This window comes from Orycteropus afer, unplaced genomic scaffold, assembly GCF_000298275.1.
Source record: "Orycteropus afer afer isolate SDZICR_OR568_19922 unplaced genomic scaffold, OryAfe1.0 scaffold00412, whole genome shotgun sequence".
Lineage (NCBI taxonomy): Eukaryota > Metazoa > Chordata > Mammalia > Tubulidentata > Orycteropodidae > Orycteropus > Orycteropus afer.
In genome coordinates this window covers 1,370,566-1,389,549 of record NW_006921999.1, presented here as the reverse complement: position 1 = coordinate 1,389,549, position 18,984 = coordinate 1,370,566, and the positions used below count along the sequence as shown (strand labels likewise).

Below are 18,984 nucleotides of genomic sequence, written 5' to 3'. Positions count from 1 at the left end.
TAACCACTATACCACCAGAGCTCCTCTTTCTCCCCTTATTACCCTAATATAACTTTTTCTTCCCTACTCTTACATTTATAGATAGTTAGCATTGCTGTCAAGATGGGACCATTCTACTTTTACATTGTACTTTATTTCACATTTATGAATATTTTCCATGTTACTATGATCATCATGGGAGTTGTGGTAGTGTAGTGCCTAAGGCACTTGACTGTTAACCAGAAGGCTGGCAGTTCAAACCCACCAGCCACTCTTCAGAAGGAAGGTTGGGCAATCAACTTCCATAGTGATACTGCCTCAGAAACCCAAGGAGGGGTCGGTATGAGTCAGGTCCGACTCAATAGCACATAACAACAACAACAATAATCATCATAACTATTATTCAAATAAATATATAATATTCTACAAGTTGATGCTCAATATTCATTGAGGTAATTCCCTGAAGTTGGACTATTTGATTGCTAACAACATTCTATTTTTTAGAGATGACCATGCAATCTTTGAACATGTAGATTTTTGCTTCAGTTGAATCACTTCCTCGGGAAAATGGGAAAAAGGAATAAGAAGGAAGAATTTCTTTTAAGAGTAGATTAAAACTTCCTGATAAGAGGAACAATATCTCATATATCTTTCTTTCTTTCTCTTTTTTTTAGCACAATGCTGAGTACATTATAGGAATTCATTAAATAAATGATTAATTAGACATGAATATGAAAATTGTCTGCAGAAAACTTTGTTCCCTGACATGGTGGGTAATTAATAATGAATGTTCTCTGAGGAATCAGTACCACAGTCTTGAGCGACATAAAGATCAACTGGCATAATATAGTCCACACAGACAATGTTCTATATCCTGCTTTGATGAGTAGCAACTGGAGTCTTAAAAGTTTGTGAATGGCTGTCTAAGGTGCAAAGATTGGTCTCTCTCCATCTGGAACAAAGAAGAGTGAAGAAAATCAAAGACACATGGAAACAATTAGTCCAAAGGACTAATGGACCACTTGGATCCGAATTCTCCATGACTCAGACCAGAAAATCTAGATGATGTTTGGCTACCACTGCTGACCACTCTGAAAGGGATCACAATAGGAGGTCCTGGATAGAGTAGAAGAAAAATGTGGAACAAAACAAAAATCATAAAAATGACCAGGCTTACTGGTCTGACAGAGACTGGTGGAACCCCTTAGACTATGGCCCTTAGATATTCTTCAAGCCTAGTACTGAATTCACCCCTATGGCTCAACTTTCAGACAAAAAATAGATAGGCCTATAAGGTGAACAATAACACAAGGGAGGTATGCACTCCTTAGAATGATCAACCATTGAAGAAAAGGGCAGCATTTGTCAGGCACAAAGCTCAGAAGGCTGGAAGGGACAAGAAAAAAGGACAAATGGAAATTGTAAACGCAGGGAGGAAGTGGTAAGAGTGCTGTTACACTGTGGTAATTGCCATCAATGTCACAAAACAAAATGTGTATGAAATATTGAGTGGAAAACCAACTTTTCTCTACACTTTCACCCAAATCACAAGGAAAAGTTATTAAAAAAAAATCTATTTTCATTTAATTCCCTTAAATAAACAGCCTAGAAGAGTGAATGGCAATTGCTGATGTAATGATAAACCTATTAATGAATATGCTATTTATTTAATTTAATCTTTGTATTGTGAAAATTTTTGTTTATCTCTAATTTTATAGGTTTCAAAGTGAAGGATGAGACAATTAAAGGTGGAATGAGGTGGCAATATCATAGGTTAAGAGTTCATATACAATAGTAGTCAGACCTAGAAACACCATAGCAGCACTCACCTTACTCAACAGCACTGCATTTACATGAGTTTCTCATCTCATGGGTTGGGTACTACCCTTTACACTACTTAATCCATTAATTTATCTACTTATCTACTTATCTGACCACTGGTGGTTAAGTGCTTGGCTGCTAACTGGAAGGTTGGAGGTTTGTCCCAACCTATGGGACAGAAGGTTGGCAGTTCAAATCTACAAGCCACTCTGTGAATGAAGACTGGGTAATTTATTCCCATAAATATTTTCCACCTTGGAAACCCAAAGGGGGTCACTATGAGTAGGAAGCAACTCGATGGCAGTGAGTTTGTTCTTTTTATTTTATTTTTTTTGGTTTATGGGACAATTCTACTCTGTCCTATAGTGTTGTTATGATTTGGAATTGACTTGTCATCAACGAATTTGGTTTGGTTTTGGACCTCAGTTCTAAAGGATTCCCAGTGGTGCAAATGGTTAAGTGCTGGGCTGATAACCAAAAGGTTCGTGGTTTGAATCCACCTAGAATCTTGGTGAGAGAAAGACCTGGCAATCTGCTTGTTATAGATCAAGGCCTAGGAAACTGTATAGGGCAGTTCTCCTCTGGGGTCTTTATGAGATCCAATGAGATCACTAAATAAAGAGTTTACTTAATCATATAAAAAAGGTAATTTACTGTAAAATTAAGTCAACTATTCAACTTAAGGGAGCTCTGGTGGCGTAGTGCCTAAGGCATTTGACCGCTAACCAGAAGACTGGCATTCCTGGGAAGGAAGGTTGGGCGATCTACTGCCATAGTGATACCGCCTTGGAAACCCAAGGCAAGGTCTCTACGAGTCGGGTGAGACTCCACGTCAGTGAGTTTGGTTTGGTTTTGATTCAACTTACACACAAGTTAAATTAATGAAAGAATCTTGATATTCTTTGAAAATTTTAAAGTAGGATTTTACTCATGATATAATCTGGAATGTACAAAACCATGCTAAATATAGATATGTCATGTTTGTGGGTAAGTATTTGACCCCTACAAAAAAAAATTCATGCTCCCAATTTAACATTACAGAAAATCATACTGTGTGGAACAAAGAATGCTGTTGAGTAAGGTGAGTGCTGCTGTGGTAGTTCTAGGTCTGACTACTACGTATGAACTCTTAACCTATGATATTGCCACCTCATTCCACTCTTAACTGTCTCATCCTTCACTTTGAAACATTACAGTTGTAACTGTAATACTATATTTTCAAACTCTTTTCTTTAAATATATAATTAAACAATGAAGAGATTGATCTTCTGAAGTTTGAAAACTGTATTTCCATGATTAAAATTAATTCCTAGGCAATATCTCTTTGTTCCAAACAGTATGATTTTCTGTAGTGTTAAATTGGGAGCAGGAATTTTTTTGTAGGGGTCAACCAATAAGTCTTCAGTTTTTTTTTTATTGCTATGATTATTTAATTCTCATAATAAAGGCTGATAATTTGTGGCAGATAAAAAGGAATGAAATGAACTACAAGTTTTAAAATTATAGATGTGCTTTAGCATTAGGAGGAATAGACACAAAGCAGGAGCAATACTTCTTGAAAGTTTCCCGTTATTCTGAGTACAGTACTCAGTGCAGGGTCCTTGTAGTGTGTGCTAGAGTGTTAAGGAAAGCCTATTTTTGTGAGAAAATAATTCAGGGACAGAACATAAATTTCATACCACATGTCAACTGTAATTCATTGGCAATGGTTGTCAAAACGTGATCTTGAAAATGATACCAAACAGAATTATGCTCAGTGGGAAAGAGTGTTGTGATGATTAGTAATGTCTGCCTTAGCAAGGAGAAAAGCAGAGTATATATTTGGAAACCATGGAAAAATTCAATTTACAGATTGCCTGAGGATGTGTTTCTGGAAGCTTCTTGCTGCCATATTTTCTTTATTTCACTATTCTGTTGTAGGTACTACTTTATTTTTTCAAATAATATTCTTCAAATGGCTACGTATTGTAGGGGAATGTTGGGAGGATGTATGTCTATTACTTATTGCCATGAGTGACAAATATATCCTTGTATTTGCTTAGTGGGACATAAAATAATTCACTCTGCCCACTGAAAATTATTTTCAGGATTTTAATATATCTCATTTATGAAATCTGATTAGCCCAGGGAAAGTTTATTTTTCTGGAAATATAAAAATGTACTTCTTTTCCTATAATCTTATTTTGGAAACAGTACTGTTTTGGGAAGCATCTTGCCATTTTATGTGAGCCTTTCTTATGTAGTGGGGAGAATAAAAATTTTAGAGTTTGTAGAGCTTGTTCTAATTCCTTATCTACTAATTACTTGCTGTTCAATCTTAGTAAAATTAATCTCTTTGAGTCTTCATTTCCTTATACAAGTTTGGGGTAATAATAGTGGATTAAAAGACAACCTATAAAAGTGCCCAGTACAATGACTTTCAGCAAATGGTAGTAAGAATTACTATTGATAATATGTATTAGAATTTGTATGAGTATTACTATTGCTATTAACATTATTATTATTATCTCTGGCTGTAGCTCATGTGAATTGAATTTAGGTTGCCTATCAGGTAGTTTCACAGCACCTAATTAATATTTAGTATCTATATTATTTCTACAAAATAGACTTGTCACTCAATTACAACACTGGCTTTGGACAACCAATTATTTCTTTGTCATAAAATACATCGTTGAAAGAGCCAGGAACAAATATCACAAAGGACGGGTCACTATGAGTTAGATTCAACTTGATGGCAGTGAGTTTGTTTTTTTGTTGGTTGGTGGCATAGTGGATAAGGCATTTGGCTGCTAACCAGAAGGTCAGCAGTTCAAACTCACCAGCTGCTGGGTGGAAGGAAGATGGAGCAATCTACTTCCATAAAGATTCACAGCCTCAGAAACCCAACAGGGGTTGCTATGAGTCAGAATTGATTCAATGGCATTGAGTTTGGTTAGTTTTTGTTTTTTTGCAAATTAATTTTTACAATTGAGTGGCTTTAAAGTTATAACATTGCCACTTTCACTTACATATCCATCTACTGTTTTGAATAGGAGAGAAAGCAAGCATAGTGGGAATGGCACAGAACTCTGAATATTCCCATGAGAATTATGTCAGGTACAAGACTGTCAGCAGAAGAAAAAGGTGAGAACTGCTGTCCAAATAATGAAAGACTTCTCTGTCCACATTTTGGATTAGCTTTTTTTTTTCCCCTATTAGTTGTTCTGTCTTTTGGAAGAAAAGATTATAGATATAAAGTTCATGAAATTTCCAGTATGCTAGTATAAAATTATGAAGCTGTGGATTTCACAGCCTTCCTTATCCCCCTTTGTTCCTTTAGTTTCTTCCTTCTTCACGGCTTTGTCAAGAGAGAAAAGGATAAAAGCTTCTCAGGTGAATTCTTGAGAAAAAAGCAATTAGAGTGGAATAAAAACCATGGGTACTTAGTGGATGAGAGAGTTATGTCAGTACAGAAGTGTGAGAGACTCCTGGGCATTTGGGGATGCTAGAGGAAAGGAGAGTACAGAAGATTTTAATAAGAGTTGCTGTGGATTAAACAGATCCTTTACATGTCTGAGAGACACATGAGAGGAAAGATTCAAATTCCACACTATTTCATATTTCTTTAACCCAACATCATTCTGAGACAGACAACTCTGGTCTTTGGGATTTGGGAGGTGGAGGGAGGGGCCAGTGTACACACATACACACACATATAAAACAAACCAGGCATTCTTTAGCTAATATTAACTTTAACCCCCCGCATTTTTTTCCTCCCAAACAGTCCCAGTTCTTTGGGATCAGGGACAGGGAGTGTAAGCGGCACTGGGGATAAGGAGATGGACTTATGGGTACTAAGCAAGATGGTGGTTCCAGTCCTTAAGAGCTAAAATATTATAAGATCCCTAAGTACCACCCAGTGGGCCATAAGTGCTGGGACTAAGGCAGGTGTGAATAAGGGGAACATACTCAGTAAGAATGCTGATAAAGATTTAGGCATGATATCCTTAGAACTTTGGTTCCTTTTGTTTCTCAAACAAAAATGCATTAAGGGCAAAAGCAGTCACACATATGTCTTTGTCAGAAAACAGGATAGCAAATCAGTCACAAAAAGTTCCATTTGGTCTCCTAGAGATTAGACTTTAGAATTGAATCAAGCTGCCAACTTTATATAAAGCATCCAACTTCCAGCCTGCGTGTAGCAGTATTGTCAGAGAGCCTGACACTCAGTGGCCTGTTCCCCGGGTGTATTGCAGTCCACTAAATCGTAAACATTTGACTTTGTAACACTACCCCATCATACAGAATTGACCTCTGGATTCTTTTTACTTTCATATTTTCTCAACTTAGATTCTTTGTTAATGTTTTCCAAATACAATGACATGCATAACATTCAAAATGCAAGGAAGAAATTCTGTTTTATCTGTTTTCTTTTAAAATATTTTGTACTCAGTTTCTACAACAGGTTCTTACCTGCTAGCTTCAATAGTTGAAGAGCTTTGTTGATGGCTGCTGGCTATGGGATCTTGTTACCATAACAATAGGCTCAGATTAAATGATTTCAGTCTATAAATGTCCCCATTAATGTACTCATTCCATGATTCTTATCTTTTAGCTCTTTCCCATCAACATAGAAACATGCCCAATTCTCTTCCACAATAAAAACAGAAACCAAGAAACCTTTCATATAACTACTTTTTTCTTTCCCCTCCAGAGACAGGTTTTTAAAAAGCAAGAGTATTAATTGCTCTTCTCTCTGACCTCATATTCACTTCTTGCATTGCAATCTGTCTTTGTTGTTGTTGTCATGTGCCCTCCAGTCAGACCCGACTCACAGCGACCCTCCTTGGGTTTCCAAGGCAGTATCACTACGGAAGTAGATTGCCCCATCTTCCTTCCGAGGAGTGGCTGGTGGGTTTGAAACGCCAGCCTTCTGGTTAGCAGTCAAGTGCCTTAGCCACTATGCTACCAGAGCTCCCCAATCTGTCTTACCCAATTTAATGAAATGCTCTTGCAGAGGCTCTCTGTGAATACCTCATTGCTAAATCCAATAGACACATTTCACTTTATCTTTACAGGAGTTTTCTGAAGCTTTGGACATTGTAATCCTTGAAACCTACTTCTCTCTTTTGGCTTCTATGATACTGCTGCTTCCTTATCTGGGTTGTCTTTCTCAGTCTTCTTTGGGCACTCTTCTTCAGTTCATTTCTTAAATCTTGGTGTTCCAGAGGATTGCATCCTTTTCCTCTATTTAGTCTCATTCTTTATATTCTCTATAGGCGATACTCCTACTATTAAAGCTTTAGCTACAATCTATATGCTGATGATCTCCAAATCTACATTTCCAGCTGAGATCTTTTTACTTGAGTTTCAACCTATAAATGTAACTACCTGCTGGACATCTCATTTAGACTACTGCACAGGCATCAACAACTCAGCATGCTCAAAGATCTCATTTCCATTCAAAAAACATGTCCCTTTTTTTTTCTCTCAGTGAATATCACCACTATACCATCAGCCAGCTGGTCTAAGAAAGGAACATGACAAACATCTTTGATTCTTTTCTACCCTCCTCCCTCCACATTCAATCAGTAGCCAAGACACATTGGTTTCCCTTCCCCAACAATAAATTTTTCTCTTATCTCCTGCCCTTATTCCCATTTCATAAGTCAGGTTCTAATCTTTTCCAGCTTGGGCTGCTGAAAACATCTGACTCATTTTCTTCTAGTGTTGTGTCCTGTTTTGCACTTTCAGTCTAAATTATCTCTAGAGTGATTTTTTAGGAATGCAAATATGATCATGTCATTTTCTTGCTTAAAATCCTTCAATGGCTGTCCCTTGTTTTTATGATGAAACCCAAAGTGCCTTTACTGTGCCTTTTTTTTTTTTTTTCTTTTAGTACTTCCTATATTGGACTGCTTTAGGGAAGATGAGCTAGAGTAATAGTTTAATCTCTAGCTATTTCATGCTTGGCTTCACTTTACTGAGGCTGCCAATTAGTGATTTAGAGGTGAACTCTCATGTGCTCTGCTGTGAACTGAGGCCTGTTTCAAGTAGTCCTTGAAGAGCCTTCAGCCTTAAAAACTTGCACTAACCCGTGACCTAAAATTGAATGTCTGCGTATGCTGATGGTCATCCCCTGAGTCAGGAAAGTGAACTTTGGAAATGTTTTGGTTATTTCTAAGTCCAATTTGGCCTAAATAAATACATTTTCAGATTGATGATATTTTAAATGTAGTATTTTCAAGCATAGGTATTAGTCTAGTTTTCCTCTACTCTTTCTTTCTTATACTTGCTTTTCAAAGAGAGGTGAATAGAGCTTCTCACTCTACAGACTTTTATAAAATGGTGTATGAGTGCCTTCATTTTCTTGTCTTACCATCTTTCTCTTTCAGTTTTAGGCTTGGAAAGTAACAACAGCTGGGTGTGATCATATCAGCAGGAAACAACCTTACTAATGGCTGATTCACAAACAGCCACTGTCTTGCTTGCCTTTTCAAATAGAGGGACAGGACACAGAGTGGACAAGAAAATTAAAGGGGCTGCAGGCACATACGTATTCTACTTACAATGGTAAAGAAGGGCCAGTAAATAAATGATATATAAGTACCAAAGACTCACACAGAAAAATATATAAAAAAATGTAATTCAGAAAGTCTAGATATGGGAAAAGAGAAGAGAAAATGCTTTCTGGTGAAAAAAATGCATTTTTTCTCTTTTTACTGTTAATAATTTTGCTTTTTCAACTGATGAATAAAATATGGTTTACACAAAATGTTCTGAAAAGTCGACAACTAGATGCTCATCAAGACGAAATTTCTCTTTTCTGCCTGGTATTCTTGTCTATATCTTGAAAGACATAATGATTGTCAAAGGGGGAAAAAAAATCAACGTTCTGCATCTTACACAAGGATGTCCTCCACCAGCGTGTGAAGGGCACTGGGATTGCGGATCAGTTTGTCTAAGAAGCTGACGATGTCGGTGAATTTTGGTCTATGATTTCTCTCCTTCTGCCAGCAATGGAGCATCAGTTGGTGTAGAGATGCTGGACAGCCCATGGGAGCTGGAAGTCTGTAACCTTCTTCAATGGAGAGAATGACCTAAATACAAACATATACAGATCATGCTTTTACATTTTGGTATAAATAGTATGTATGCTAAGTTTTAATTTCTTTTTTAATCTAATCACTAGAAATTACTGTGAGTACAAGTGATCCAGACAAGGACAAATACAAAAGTTGTGAACAAAAATTGTAAGTACCTCCGTAACATGTACTGATACTACAAGAGGAAAATAAGTTTTTAAATATGTGCCACAGGTATACAGAAGACAGATTAAGTTTCACCATGATGACAAGAAATAGTTTTGTGTGATTGAGCTGGAATGTCTCAAAACCCAATGAGAACATCACAAAGTCAGCTCAGGATTAATGCTTTCAGTGCAAGCCACACATGACAAATATTTTAAGTAAAATTGTACTTCTACTGAAGCACTGATTTCTTGAATCATTTTTTATCCCTTTATAATAGTGTCAATGTGTATTCTTTTTCTAACCATCACTACCTTCTTTCTTCTTTAAAAAAAAACAAACTTACTAACGTCAAGCTGATTCTGACTCATAGCGACCCCTCCTTGGGTTCCCGAGGCAGTACTGCTATGGAAGTAGATTGTCCAGTCTTCCTTCTGAGGAGTGGCTGGTGGGTTTGAATCGCAAGCCTCTGGTTAGTAGTCAAATGCCTTAGGCACTACACCACCAGAGCTCCCTCTTTCTTCTTTAGCACCCATTTAATTACTTACTCTTCATTTATTTCTAGCTTGTTGTTTGTCAGACACTGACTTGATTATGAAGTCCTCTCATAAGTCTTAAAGTTATTTAGTCCTTGGGATGCTTTCAATTGTCAGCTTAAACCCACAGAACGAAAGGGAGCATTCAGCCTGAATGTATTCTGGGCAGCACTCTGCAATAGAACTTTGTGTAATGATGGAAATATCTCTCTGTCCAATATGGTAGCCAACGTGTGGCCACTGAGCACTTAATACATAGTTAGTATGATTCCAATGTGTGGCCACTGAGCATTTGATACATGGTTAGTATGACCGAGGAACTAAATTTTACATTTTTGTCAATTTTATTTAATTAACACTTAAGTCTTAATAGTCACCTGGAGCTAGTTGCTATTGTACGGGGTATTGATGCTCTATAGAAAGGAATCTTCATGAGAAATGGAAGTTAAGAAAAATAAGATAACAATAAGTACTTTTCCTGGTTCTTAAAACTAAAAAAAAAATACCAAACTCACTGCCACCAAGTCAGTTCTGAATCATAGCAACCACTCCTTGGTTTTCATGAGGCGATATCTCTATGGAAGTGGATTGCCCAGTCTTCCTTCTGAGGAGTGCCTGGTGGGTTTGAACCGCCAGCCTTCTGGTTAGCAGTCAAATGCCTTAGGAACTGCACCACCAGAGCTCTTTTTCTTGGTTCTTAGGAAGTCACATATTCCTGCCTTCTGAGCTTTGTTTCTGGGCACTGCTCTTTTGATCTTGTATGGTTGATTGTTCTAAGAAGTTCATACCTCCCTGGTGTTATTGTTCACCTTATAAGCCTGTCTGTTGTTTGTCTGAGAAAGCTGACCCATAGGGGTGAGTTCAGCTCTAGGATTATAGGGTGATTAAGGGCCATTGTCTCAGGGATTGCACCAGTCACTATCAGACCAGTAAGCCTGGTGTTTTTTTTTTTTTATACCATAATTTTCTCCCACTCTATCCAAGACCTCCTATTGTGATCCCTTTCAGAGTGGTCAGCAGTGGTAGCCAGGCACCATTCTGTTCTTCTGGTTTCAGGGTTGTGAAGGCTAAGGTTTGCTTGGTGCATTAGTCCTTTGGACTAATTGTTTCCACATGGCTTTGATTGTCTTCACTCTCTTTTCTCTGGATGAAGAGAGATCAATAGCTGTACCTTAAAGCTGCTCATAGGCTTTAAAGACTCCAGTCACTACTCATGAAAGTAGGATGTAAAACTTGTCTTTGTGGACTTTGTTATGTCAATTACCTTGGTGTCCCAAGAGGTTATGGACTCATTCTCTCAAGGTGTTTGATAGTAGCTTAGAAATTTTCATAATTCTGTATGTTCTACCATATACTTGGATATATTTACAGCCCATATAAATACATATATAGAAATATTCTCTGTCAAACTTAAATATATTCATGGGTATAATACCATTTGCCTTCCAACGCCTGTTCAACTTGCATGTCTACCTATGGATCCACTTATGGATTATTGCTATTGTTATTGCGGTAATGTTTACCTTTGTTGAACCTTTATTCTTATGTTATATGGGAAGAAACACAATGGTAAGCATTTACTGTCCCCATTTTTGAGGTGGGAAAACTGAGGAATTGAGTAATATTTTAAAATAGGCATAATTCAGTTACTGTCTTTCCCTGTATTATACTATTAACAGAACTTTCTTATTACAGTATAGTCAATAGTCTTGCTGTAATTCCTTTTTTAAAAATTATGATAGAAATTATATAACAAAACAAACAAAATATTTACCAATTCAACATTATTTACATGTATATATGAATGACTTAGGTTTGTAATGAAAAAAAAAAATCATTGACAACTAAATTTATTATTTAATGCACATTATTCGAGGTGGCTCTTAAATGTCCATAATTCATGTAAAAAGGAGTAATAACATGCCTTCAAGACCCTCTTAAATTATAAGCTTTAGGTTTTTTAATAATAGGAATTTCTTACAATCCCGAAAGTGTCTTTGTGATCAGAATGCTTTAACCTGTCAGGATACCAGCCACTTGTTTCTGTTCATTTTATTTCCATTATTGACTGGGATTTTTTTCTCATCTGTTTTCTGACTACTTTTGCTACCACCTGTCTATGGATTTTAAGACATTTTGCTACACATTTTAGTAAAACTAGATGTGTATAAAATGCTTGTAATTCATCAAAATTACTGTGGATAGATTTGAAAAGTATCTGAGAAAAATGAGATAGAATCCCTTTATAGAACAACTTAAAAATCTTATCCCAGGACAGCCCTATAGTCAAATGGCCACAGTTACCTAATTACAAATTCATGAATAAAATAGGTGACAATGTGAGACTATAATCTAAGGGGGAGGAGGGGAAGCTGCTTTTATTGAGATCTATCATGTGCTAGATGCTTTATGTATTTTTCTGCATTTAACACTTGAAAAACCCAAAATAATAGTTACTATTACCTCTATTTCTTAGATGAGAAAATTTGGTCTCAGAGAGGTTAAAAATTTTGCTTAAACTTATAGTCAGTAGGTTGCAGAGCTGGAATTTGAACTAACTTCCTTTCAGTTCCCAAACTTTTCCTCTGTCCATTCCTCAGAAATGATTTTTAGTTCTCATGGCATAAAATCTTTCTCTTCAATTTCATAATCAACCGACATCCTTGTGGCACAGTGGTTAAGTGTTTGGCTGTTAACTGAAAGGTTGGCAGTTTGAGATCAACAGTTGTTCTGTGAGAGAAATATGTGGTAGATCTACTTCCATAAAGATTATAGCCTGGGAAACCCTATGGAGCTGTTCTACTCTGTCCTAAAGGGTCCCTATGAGTTAGAATTGACTCAATGGCATTTTTTTTTTTTTTAATCCATGCTATCATTTGTCATGTTTTTAGGTGCTGTCTAGTCTGATTTGTAGGCACCCTATGTATAACAAAATGAAATATTACCCTGTCCTGTGCTATCCTCACAATACCTGCTATTCTTGAGCTCATCTTTGCAGCCCCTGTGTCAATTCATCTCATTGAGAGTCTTCCCTTTTTTGTTGACCCGCCACTTTACCAAGCATGATATCACTCTCCAGGGGATGCCCTCTTCTGACCACATGACCAAAGTAGGTAAAATGAAGTCTAGTCATTCTTGCTTCTAAGGAGTATTCGGGATGCACTTCTTCCAGGACAGATTTGTTCCTTCTTCTGGTAGTCCATGGTATTTTCAGTATTCTTCATCAATTCAAAGGCATCAACTCTTCTTTGGTCAGCCTTGTTCATTATCCAGCTTTCACATGCATATGAAGCTACTGAAAATACCATGGCTTGGGTTAGGCACTCTTAATCTTCAAAGTGACATCTTTGCTCTTCAGCACTTTAAAGAAGTTTTTCGCAGTAGATTTGCCCAGTGCAATACAACATCTGATTTCTTGACTGCTGCTTCGAAGACAGGGTGATCTACTTCCATAGACATACTGCCTCAGAAACCTAAGGAGGGGTCACTTTGAGTTGGAACCTACTCAACAGCAGTAAGTTTGGTTTTGGTTTTGCTTCCATCATGTTGACTGTGGATTCAAGTAAAAGGAAATCCCTGACAACTTCAATCTCTTCTCCATTTATGGTGATGTTGTTTATTGGTCCAGTTGTGAGGCTTTTTGTTTATTTTTCATGTTGATGTGTAATCCATACTGAAGACTGTAGTCTTTGATCTTCATTCAGTAAGTGCTTCAAATCATCTTCACTTTCAGCAAGTAAGGTTGTGTCATCTGCATATTGCAGGTTGTTGAATTTTCTTACAATCCTGATGCTACATTCTTCTTCATATCGTCCAGTTTCTCAGGTTATTTGCTCAGTATACAAATTAAATAAGTATGGTGAAACAATACAACCTTGACATACACCCTTCTTGATTTTAAACTCTTGTTCTGTTCAAATGAAAGCCTCTTGGTTTATGTACAGGTTCTTTATGAACACAATTAACTGTTCTGGAATTCTCATTCTTCTCAATGCTATCCATAATTTGATGCACACAGTTGAATGCCTTTGCATATTCAATAAAACACAGGTAAATTTCTTTCTGGTATTCTTTGTTTTCACCTATGATTCACCTGACATCAGCCATGATATTCCTTGTTCCATCTACTCTTCTAAATCCAGCTTGATTTTCTGGATGTTCCCTGTCAGTACATTGCTGAAAACAATTTTGAATTATCTTCAGAAAAATTTTACTCACGTGTGATATTAGTGATATTGTTTGATAATTTCCACATTCTGTTGGATAAACTTTCTTTGGTAAGGGCACAAATATGGCTCTCTTCCAGTCAGTCTTTCAAAGTTCCTGGCATAAATGAATAAGTGCCTCCAGTGCTGCATTCGTTTGTTGAAACATCTCAATGAGTATTCCGTCAATTCCTGGAGTCTTGTTGTTTTGCCAATTCCTTCAGTGCAGGTTAGACTTTTTCCTTCAATATCATCAGTTCTTGATCATATGCTACCTCCTGAAATGACTGAATGTCTACCAATTCTTTTGGTACAATGACTCTGTGTATTCCTTCCATCTTTTTTTGATGTGTCCTGTATCATTCAATATTTTGCCCATAGAATCCTTCAACATTGCAAATCAAGGCTTGAAGTTTTTCTTCGGTCCTTTCAGCTTGAGTAATGCTGAGTGATCGTTTGTCATAGCATATTCTAATTAGACTTCAATGTTTTTATTTGGATACTAGGTTTAATATTGTTGGTAAATCAAAAACATATTTAGTTCATTGTTTGCAATATGTAATTTTTGATTGAACACAGTCATTTTTGAATACTTTTGAGCTTTGTTCACATTTTTATTATTGCATCTATTATATTGTATCATAATATTTTCATCTGCCTTTCCTCTAAGGTTATATGTACTTGAAGGCAGGAGTTATGTCTCTAGGTTTGTCATTCTCATCAGTTAGTGAGGTGCCCAAAACTAATACATGTTATTGGCCCCAAACAAAAGGTATTAGAAGAAATTATTGGATATATTTTGATAGAAGAGTAGTTTGTTAGAATCTAAAACTACTCAACATGTCTTGAAAGCACAATGATTACAGCATTTGCAGTCTCCAGTAAAGGAAATATAAAATTATAAATTTTTATAAAATAAAAATTTGATGCACCAAGCAGAATTGACCAAGAATCATCTCATGATCTTATTCTGGATTGTCTGAACAATGATCCAGGTGACATTGGGGGCTTATCCTTCTCTAAGTGGGAGAGACTTCATCCAAACTCAGTTTCCATAGAGCTGGTAGCTTCTTCCTCCTGCCCAGAGGGATCACCATTTCCCACAGTTCTCAAGATCTTCGGCTACTGTTTGGTTTTCCCATACAACTATAAATAGCTGATACTCATATCCAGACTGCTTGGCTACAAGAGACTGTTTTTCCCTCGGAATAGAGTTTCCATTATGTTTACTCTATAAAAGAAGGGAGTGACAAGAGAGTAGTATTGTTCAGCTGGACTTTTTACACATAATGTTGCCTGGTCCGCAGCATAACTCTCTGTGGGGACATTGGGAGGATGAGGGGACTCATGACTTTTTTCTTGTTGATCTTTAGCATTTAATTTTTTTCAATTCTTTAACCTATACTTGCAGCATTGTGAAATTTATCCTGAGAGCAGGTGCCAAAAAATAAAGAACACAGGTTTTAGGACAATGGAAATAACAACAATAATAGTGACAATAATAATAACAGCTAACAAACACTGAGAGCTCTTGGTTGGTTTTAAGTGTCAGTTCTAAATGATTTACATATATTAACTCTTTTAATTCTCCTAATAACCCTTTGAAGTAGGTATAATTGTTATCTTCATTTCAGATGAGGGGCTGAATCAGAGAGGTTTAACTTGCCCAAGATAACATGACTAAAGATGTTAGCTAAGTTCATTCCAAGGTGGTGGACCAAGCAGATATACTATCCAGGGCCTCTACAAAAAAGATGCAAGAAACCAAGTGAAGCAGATATGGATGGCAATCCTAGAACCTTGAACTTCAAAGGAAAGGATAAAGAAGTACATCAAATACCAATTGGAGGAAGAAACTGAATTAAAACATTGAACAGGATAACATATGGAGTGGTGAATTGCCAGCTGGCCCAGCCCAAAGCAGCCACTTTGAATTATTGCAAAAAGTGTACTGACTGGGACAGGAACCAGATAACTGGCTCTGGCCTCTCAGGACTACACTGGGACCCATAATAGTGTCCAGTGACCAGAGCGGTACAAATGTCCCCCTTGTCCAGCACAATCTGCTGGTGGCCAGAGGCAAAACACTCCCCCCAACCCCACCCAACCAGTAGCTAATTAAGCTTCCCCACTGCCCCTTCTCCCCTTGGTGTCTTGATCAGCCCACTTTCCCCTCTCCAATACCCTGGCAGGTTCAGATGCACTTCCTCTTGGGTCTTGCACTGCACAACCATGGCCTCTATAGTTAGCAGCACCTGCCCCTGCCATCTCTGCAGACTGGAGTATGCACTCCTGCAAAGCAGGACCCTTGTCCTCACCACCTTTGTGGTCATCAGTGCCCACCCACACAGCCTCGATGGTCAGCAGTACACACACACACACACACACACAGAGGACAAGATGGCTAAGCAAATGAGCAAAATACAGGGCCATAAAATCTTATGGAGGAAGAAATGGTATTCAAACTACAAGATAAGGAATTCAAAAGAGTTATATTTAAGAACTTCAACTAAATAAGAAAGAGATCAAGGAAAAAAAAGACAATATCAAGCAAATCATAGACAAAAACAAGGAAAACACAGGAAAAAAAAAAAAACTCTAGAAGGATTCAGGAAATCAATACAAGAACACATTGCCAAAATAAATGGAAAATTAGAAACCATACAAAAAGAGAAAATAGAAATCCAAAAGATTAATACTAAAATTTCAGAAATAGATAATGCATTGGAAGAGAAAAGGAGTACAGTTTAAACAATGGAAGACAGAATTAGTGCAATTGAAGACAAATATATTACTACTAATCTGTTAGATGAACAACATGCCCAGTCCTGCGCCATCCTCACAATCCTTCCTATTCTTGAGCCCATTTTTGCAGCCACTGTGTCAATCCATCTTGATGAGGGTCTTCCCCTTTTTTGCTGACTGTCTACTTTGTTGTTGTTGTTGTTATGTGCCGTCGAGTCAAACCCGACTCATAGCGGACCCCTCCTTGGGTTTCCGAGGCAGTATCACTACGGGAGACTGTCTACTTTACCAAGCATAATATCTTTCTGCAGGGAATAGTCCCTTCTGACAACATCACAAAAATAGTTGAAATGAAGTCTGGTTATTCTCACTTCCAGGGAGCATCCTGGCTACACTTCCTTCAGGACAGACTTGTTCATTCTGATAGTCCATGGTATTTTTATTATCCATTGCCAACACCATAATTCAAATGCATTAATTCTTCTGTAGTCTTCCTTATTCATTGTCCAGCTTTTACATGCATATGAGGCTATTGAAAATACCATGGCTTGAGTTAGCCTTCTTAGTCTTCAAAGTGACATCTTCACTCCATAACACTTTGAAGAAGTATTTTGCAGTATATTTACCCAATGCAATATGTCATTGGATTTCTTCACTTCTGCTTCCATGTGAATCTAAGTAAAATGAAATATCTGACAATTTCAATCTTGTCTACATTTATCATGATGTTGTTTTTTGGTCCAGTTGCAAAGACTTTTGTTTTCTTTATATCGAGATGCAATTCATACTGAAGACTATAGTCTTTAACCTTTTACAGTAAGTGATTCAAGTCATCTTCATTTCCAGCAAGCTAGGTTGTTTAATCTGCATATTGCAGGTTGTTACTGTTCAGTCATCTGGGCAATATTATCTTCATGATCACAGGTATATTTGAGCCTATTGTTGTGGCTATTGTGTCAGTCCACCTCACTGAGGGTTTCCCTCATTTTCGGTGACCCTCTACTTTACCAAGCATAATGTCCTTTACTAGCAAATGTCTTTCCTGATGATGTGTCCACAATACAAACAGAAGTGGACCATTGGACAGGAGTCTATAGGATGAAAGTGAGATTACATGTGGCAGTATAGGGAGGAGACAAGAATGACTAAGGTTTTTGGCTTGCTCAACTGGTAAAGATACAGGATGCAGGAGGAGAAGCAGTTTTAGGGCTGGGGTGATAGTGAGTTCAATTTTGTATAAGCATCAGCTTGCTGGTTTCAGATTCAAGTCACATATATGACTTTAATAGTTTATTATGTGCTAAGTTCTAGGCTAGGCGTTTTTACATAGTTTATATTTGTTACTGTTGGAGGAGACAGAGGCAGGGATGCAGGTGAGAGGAGGGAACCCAGTCCACACCCCACAAGTGGAAAGGTGGGAAAGCAGGGGAAAGAAGAGAAAAAGGCCAGAGGGCCTGGGGCAGAGCAAGGAGGCAGCAGTAGGGATGTGGGAGAGGGGAGGGAACCTAGGCCATGCCCCATGACCAGCAAGGTGGAAAAGCAGGGAAAGGAGAGAAAAAGGCCAGAAGCACTGGGACAGAGCAAGGAGACAGCAGCAGGGATCCAGGGCTGCAGAGGTTTTGAACAGCTAAGGTAGACAAACTTGTCTGTCAGTTTGTCCTACTGTGGTGACGTGTTGATGTGAGTCTTGAGGCTGTCCCACCAGTGTTTCAATCCCAGCGGGGTGTACATGGTGCACAGGCTTCAGTGCAGCTTGCCGAATGAGACAGACTAGGAAGAAGGACGAGGCCATCCACTTCTCAAAGAACTGGCCAGGGAAAACCTTATAAATAGCAGAGAAACATTGTCTGCTACATTACTGCATGGCTTTATGAATAGCCTGGAAACATTGTCCAATACAGAGGAGGAGGATGAGCCACTTAACTTAAAAGGTTATCAAAATGCAACTAGGAAAGAGCTGCATCATCAGAGTAAAACTAGCCATACTGATATGGAGAAGGTAAAGCTTTTGAGACCTCTATTTGCTGACGTGGCATGACTCAAATTGAGGAGAAACAGCTGCAAACATCCATTAATAATCAGAACATGGAATGTACCAAGTATGAATCTAGGAAAATTGGAAGTTCTCAAAAATGAAATTGAACACATAAAGAATGATATCCTAGGCATTAGTGAGTTCAAATGGACTGGTTTTGGCCATTTTGAATCAAACAACCATATGATCTACTATGCTGGGAATGGCAATTTGAAGAAGAATGGTGTAGCATTCATCATCACAAAGGATGTTTCAAAATCTGTCCTGAAGTACAATGCTGTCAGTGATAGGATAATATCCACATGCCTACAAGGAAGACCAGTTAATATGACTATTATTCAAATTTATGCACTGACCACCAAAGCCAAAGATGAGGAAATTGAAGATTTTTATCAACTTCTGCAGTCTGAAATTGACTGAACATGCAATCAGGA

At 37.6% G+C, this 18,984-nt stretch overlaps 1 protein-coding gene across 1 annotated transcript in view; it reads right to left on the bottom strand.

Moving 5' to 3' along the window:
* Positions 1-18,984, bottom strand: part of LOC103208103 (ephrin type-A receptor 6) — a 1,324,606-nt gene that overhangs the window by 11,994 nt on the left and 1,293,628 nt on the right. Inside the window, exon 14 of the mRNA XM_007953778.1 lies at positions 8,686-8,879. Coding sequence (XP_007951969.2) covers positions 8,686-8,879 — 194 coding nt within the window. The remainder of the gene's footprint in view (positions 1-8,685; positions 8,880-18,984) is intronic.